General features: G+C 34.3%; 1 protein-coding gene across 1 annotated transcript; it reads left to right on the top strand.

The window, feature by feature from the left end:
- The first annotated feature begins 1,676 nt into the window (after nucleotides 1-1,676).
- Nucleotides 1,677-4,049, top strand: LOC122278613. The gene has a single exon (XM_043088793.1). The coding sequence runs from the start codon at nucleotides 1,677-1,679 to the stop codon at nucleotides 4,047-4,049; it is 2,373 nt and encodes a 790-aa protein (XP_042944727.1).
- Nucleotides 4,050-5,899: the final 1,850 nt, after the last annotated feature.

The following is a 5,899-nucleotide window of genomic DNA, read 5'->3' as shown; positions in this document are numbered from 1 at the left end:
GCGAAAAATAATGTAATATTTTTACTGGAATATTTTTTTTACCCTTCCACCTCTACTCTCCACATACTGTACAAGCCTGTTTTTCCTCATTCATCTTCCAAAACAATACACAATCATTCCTACATGCATATATCGACTTGTACTCAAACCCTAACCCATTTCTCAATTGTTTCGCTTCGTAAAAAAATTTCGACAATACAGAACCTTTAGGGAGCACCTCATTAAATAAGTCCAATACCATGTTGATTGCTTTCGTCGACATCCCACACAATGACTTAATGTGTAGTATACGCACAATAAACAACATTTTACTTTGTTTTATATAGTCAGGATAAAGCTCACGCTTTGCATCTTCCTACATTTTAGAGAAATTCTCTGACTTAGTCCATCGGCCACTTGAGGCATTATATTTCATTCACAAACATCTCAGCTCCAATGTCACCCAACATCTCCTCCATCTTATCTCGCTCATTGGGATCATCCCGCTCATTATCCTCATCCAGATGCCTCGTTTCAATACCACAGTCAAAGGTATTGAAAGCAGATTGTTCATAAGGCTCACCATGTAGTACCTATCAAGAATATCCAAAATCCATACCATTCATAAATAGATGACTTTCTACTTCATCCAAACTTATAGCGCACAAATTTTTGTACCCTCGACATGGACAGTTTATGTTACCTCGACTATCAGTAGATGCCCGAGCAAAATCAATGAAGTTTTTCACTCCACGTGTCTACAAAACATAGTCTTTTTCAAGTCTATCGTCAAGACGCATCCAACTTTTGTCTATTTCTAATAAATTATTATTAATTAGTATAATGCAACCAATTTCACATGCATCACATGGTCCAATTCAATTCCTCATCTTCTTCAGATAAAGGTGGTTGGTCATATGCCATTCAAGATTATATCATCCATAGTGCACAAACTTTGTCACTCTTTTACTCTACACGTCAGTAGAAATTTTGGTAGCACCTACCTATAGTTCTCTAAGTGTACATGGTCATAGAGAGGGATTGTCACTCTGCGAACAAAATACCCGAAGAACAAATGAAGAAGACACTGAAATCTTCATCATGAACATGTAAAGAAAGAGTAATGAAAATGTGCAATGTAGATAATATAATCTCAAACTGTTCATACTGGACAATTCAGGAATTAGTAAGATTATTCATACAATGTCACACACACAAGCTATAACATATAACATATATTATAGACACACAAGCTGTAACATTCACCGCCCATGTGTATTCATACTAAACTTTGTCTAAAGCCTTAGTAAAGAATCCATTGTTGGGTCTTAACTAAGACTTCCGAAGAAATTTAGTATGCTTTGTGCTATGTATAGTATAGGGAGTTGTTTAATCCTAGTATTATTATTAATTACAAGTTTTTAATAATGTTATTATATATTATTAATTAGTTATTTTTTTTAATCTTACTATATTATTCTTATTCAAATTCTTAGTAACTATGCAATGAAAAAGTTAATGTATGTGATTTAATTTATGCATTCTATACATGCTTGAATGAACTCATACTGCCTAAGCTTATCTCCCCTACTCAGAGTGCATTTGTTCCTGGGAGGCTGATTTTTGACAATGTGATTGTTGCTTATGAACTACTGCACTCTATGCAAACCAGGTTGAAAGGGAAGCATAATGGTTTCATGGCTCTAAAGCTTTATATGAGTAAAGCCTATGATCGGATTGAATGGGAGTTCATGAATAAAGTAATGCTTAAAATGGGTTTTGGGAGCAAATGGGTGGACCAGGTAATGCAGTGTGTTACCACTGTTAATTACTCTCTTCTAATCAATGGTGTACCCCGAACCTACTTTGCTCCTTCTAGAGGAATCAGACAAGGGGATCCCTTATCCCCATATTTATTCATTCTATGTTCTGAATTCTTAAGTTACAGTCTTAATCAAGCTGAGTTGCAGGGACTCATATCAAGGGTCCCAGCTGCCCGAGGGGCTATCCATGTAAATCATCTTTTCTTTGCAGACAACAGCTTAGTCTTCTGCAGATCTAACCCAACAAAATGGGGTAAAGTGCAACATGTACTGAGCAACTATGAACAAGCATCAGGGCAAAGGCTTAACCTTGACAAATCCTCTATCTTCTTCAACAGTAATACCAAGGTTGAAACCCAGCATGCCATCCTACAGCTTGCAGGAATTAAAGCTTCAGGAAATTTTGACAAATATCTGGGCCTACCTTCTTATGTGGGAAGAAGTAAAACCCAAGCCTTTAACTCAGTGCTGGATAGGACCAAAGCTAAATTGGCTAGTTGGAAAATCAATATGCTCTCTCAGGCTGGGAAAGAAACTTTGCTGAAAGCTGTTCTGCAATCTATTCCCACGTATAGTATGGGAATCTTCAAATTCCCCAAGACCATCCTTAAAAGGGTTAACCAGCTCTTACAATCCTTTTGGTGGGGCAGAAAAGAGAATAGTTCCAAAACTCATTGGTTGAGCTGGCAAACACTAGGGAAATCAAAACAAAAAGGTGGACTGGGTTTCAGGGATTTTGAATCTTTCAATCTAGCACCATTAGCTAAACAAGGTTGGAGGGTGATCCAAAACCTCTCATCTTTTGCTGCTCAAGTTCTTAAAGCTAAATACTTTGCTAACTCAGATTTCCTATTACCCATCTGTAGACCCAGTGACTCATATGTGTGGAAAAGCTTCATCTCTGCAAGACCAGTTCTTAAAGAAGGTCTTATGTGGAAAGTTGGAAATGGGAGCAAGATTCGAATTTGGAAGGACAAGTGGATTCCTTGTCTGTCATCCTATCAAGTGCAGTCACCTGTTAACATACTGGAAGCAGAAGCAGTGGTTTCTGAACTCATTGATCCAGACTCTATGCAGTGGGACCTTCCTCTTCTATATGCAATTTTTTCTAAGTCTGAGGCAGGATTGATCAGCAAGATCCCCATTAGTCCTTGTAGGAGCAATGACTTGTTGACCTGGAGGTGCTCAGCTAATGGTAAGTTCTCTGTTAGGAGTGCCTATCATCTACAAGGCTCAATTAAAGAGAACAAAGTGGGACAAACCTCAGACCAAACTTCATCCTCAAGCTTCTGGAATAAAGTGTGGGGCATCAAGGCAACTCAAGCTACCAAATCATTCCTCTGGAGAGCAGCAACTGAGTCACTTGCCACAAATCTCAACCTATTCAAAAGAAAAATGGTTGAGTCACCCCTTTGCCCAGTTTGTTTACTAAAGCCTGAGTCAATCTCCCATGCTCTATGGTCCTGTAATGCAGCCCAAGACGTGTGGTCAATGAGCTCAAGAAGAATTCAGAAGCTGAGCTCTCATGCAAGAACATTCAAGGAAATCTTGAAGCCTATCCTTTTCCAGTTCCTTCCATTGGAGGTCAGTGAAGTGGCTATCACGACAAAAGCAATATGGCACAGAAGAAATACATGGATTTTTGAACAGCAGTTCCAATCCCCTTCCCAAGTCTCCAAGCAGGTCAGTCATCAGTTGCATTCTATAAAGGCCTGGCTAGAGGGTGAACCAAAACAACAAAAGTCTTCTAGGTCTCCAAACAACATATGGTCTGCACCCCCACCAAACGTTTTTAAATCCAATTGGGATGCAGCCATTGATAAAGGCAAGTCAAAGCTGGGCATTGGAGTGGCAGTTAGGGACTTAGAGGGACAGATTGTTGCGACCCTATGTTCATCTCTGGACCTAGACCTTGATCCATTGCTAGATGAAGCAGTAGCTGCTCGGAGAGCTACCTCATTTTGTGCTGAACTGGGTCTGAGTGATATCATCCTTGAAGGAGACTCTCTTGCAGTGGTAAAAGTTGTCCAACACAGAGAAGACAGTTGGAGTTCCAGTGGAGTAGTCCTAAGAGATGTCAAACTCTTGCTTTCTAGGACAAGGCACTGGTCTATCCAATATGTCCCTAGGGAAGTCAATGTACTTGCTCATCATTTGGCTAAGTTTGGCCTTACTTGCTCAAAAGAGTGTATTCTAATTGAGGACTATCCTCCTTGTATTCAAGATTCACAAGATAATCCAAAATAACAATATAATCCCACAATTCTTAATAATAATTAGGTATAAGGTTTTAATCTTATTTTATATATTATTAATTAGTTATTTATTTTAATCTTAGTGTATATATCAACAATTAGTTATTTGTTTCAATCTTAGTATTTTAATAATCACTTATTTTTAATAAAATTAATTATATTATTAAATATTTGTTTTTTAAAATTTTAGTAGATATTAATAATTTGTCCATTTGTTTGAACCTTATTATATGTTATTATTTAGTTATTTCTTTTAATATTAGTGAATATTTTATTAAAACTAACTAGTTATATATTTTATTAACTACTAACTATATAGTATATTTTATTAAAACAAACTATATATATTGTATATTAGTTATTAAAACTAACTAGTCGTATATTTTATTTAAACTAATTATATTGTATATTTTATTATTATATATAAAAAAAATAGTTCTATATTTTATTTAAACTAACTATATTGTATATTTTATTAAAACTAACTATATTGTATACTTTATTAAAACTAACTAGTTATATATTTTATTAACTACTAACTAGTTGTATATTTTATTAAAACTAACTATTTGTTTATTATATTAAAACTAACTATAAAGTATATTTTATTAAAACGAACTACTTGTATATTTATTACATAAAGTTTTATTCTTAAGTTCCAAAAGTAAACTAACTAACTAGTTAACAAAAATACATAAAAGTTTATAATCCAACAATAATAATCACAAAAATATAATCCAACAATAATAATCACAAAAATATAATCCAACACTCCAATAAATCACAATATAATCACAAAAATCACAATATTTTCACACAATCAAGTTTAGGAAAATACCTAACTAAAGTTAACAAACTTTATTCTTCACACAACTAAGAAACAAGCTCCAACTAGTTGTATTCCTTCAAAATAAACTTAATATTAGTTAGTTCAAATACAAACATAATAAATAAAGAAATAAACACAACAATTAATTACACAAACCCACATCTCTCTCTCTCTCTCTCTCTCACAAGCTCAAGCACTCTCTCTCCTCATGGGACAAGCTCTCTCTCTCTTTGCTATCCGTTGGAGGAAGAAATGGGGAAGAATGTGTTTTCCCCATTTCTTAAATACGCCCAAGACTTGTCTGGGTGTCACAAGCTCAATTTTTTTAACCTATTGCAATTGGTTGAACTAAACTGAATGATGATGTTATATTTAGTACATAGACTCATTGCAGCTACTAATTTTTAAATGCAAAGTTGTTGCATCTAGTGTCGCAATATTCGAATGCTTATTGTAAACGTTCAAATGTTTCCAAAATTTTTTCACTCCCTCTAAGTGTCACGTAAACTCTGTTCACATAGATAACGTTCAAACGTAATGTGTTTAACATGTGAACGTACATGCAATTATGTCCCAGTGTATTCTATAAAATTTATGCTGGAAAGGTCTTGCCAATTTTTTAATAAACTTTCGAACGTACCAATTTCATGTTCGAAGGTAGAGAAATTACATTCGAACATAACACAGTTAATGTGTGAATGTAGATGAATTTAGGTCCCAAAGAATTTATGCAAGAAAGGTCCTGCCAATTTTTTTTATAAATGTTCGAATGTACCCATTTCACGTTTGAACGTGCCGAACTTACATTTGAACGTAAAGTTCTTGACATGCTAACGTAACTATTTATTAGGTCCCCTATATATTATAGTTTTATAGAGTAATATATACTAATTATATATATAGTATATATAAAATAGTAATATATATAGTATATATATAATATAATAATATTTATATACTAACCATATAGTAACTATATATATAAATATACTAACTATATAGTAATATATAGT

The sequence above is a fragment of the Carya illinoinensis genome, chromosome 10, assembly GCF_018687715.1.
Source record: "Carya illinoinensis cultivar Pawnee chromosome 10, C.illinoinensisPawnee_v1, whole genome shotgun sequence".
Lineage (NCBI taxonomy): Eukaryota > Viridiplantae > Streptophyta > Magnoliopsida > Fagales > Juglandaceae > Carya > Carya illinoinensis.
Note: the sequence above shows the minus strand (reverse complement) of the source record. Positions and strands in the feature narration are given on the sequence as shown.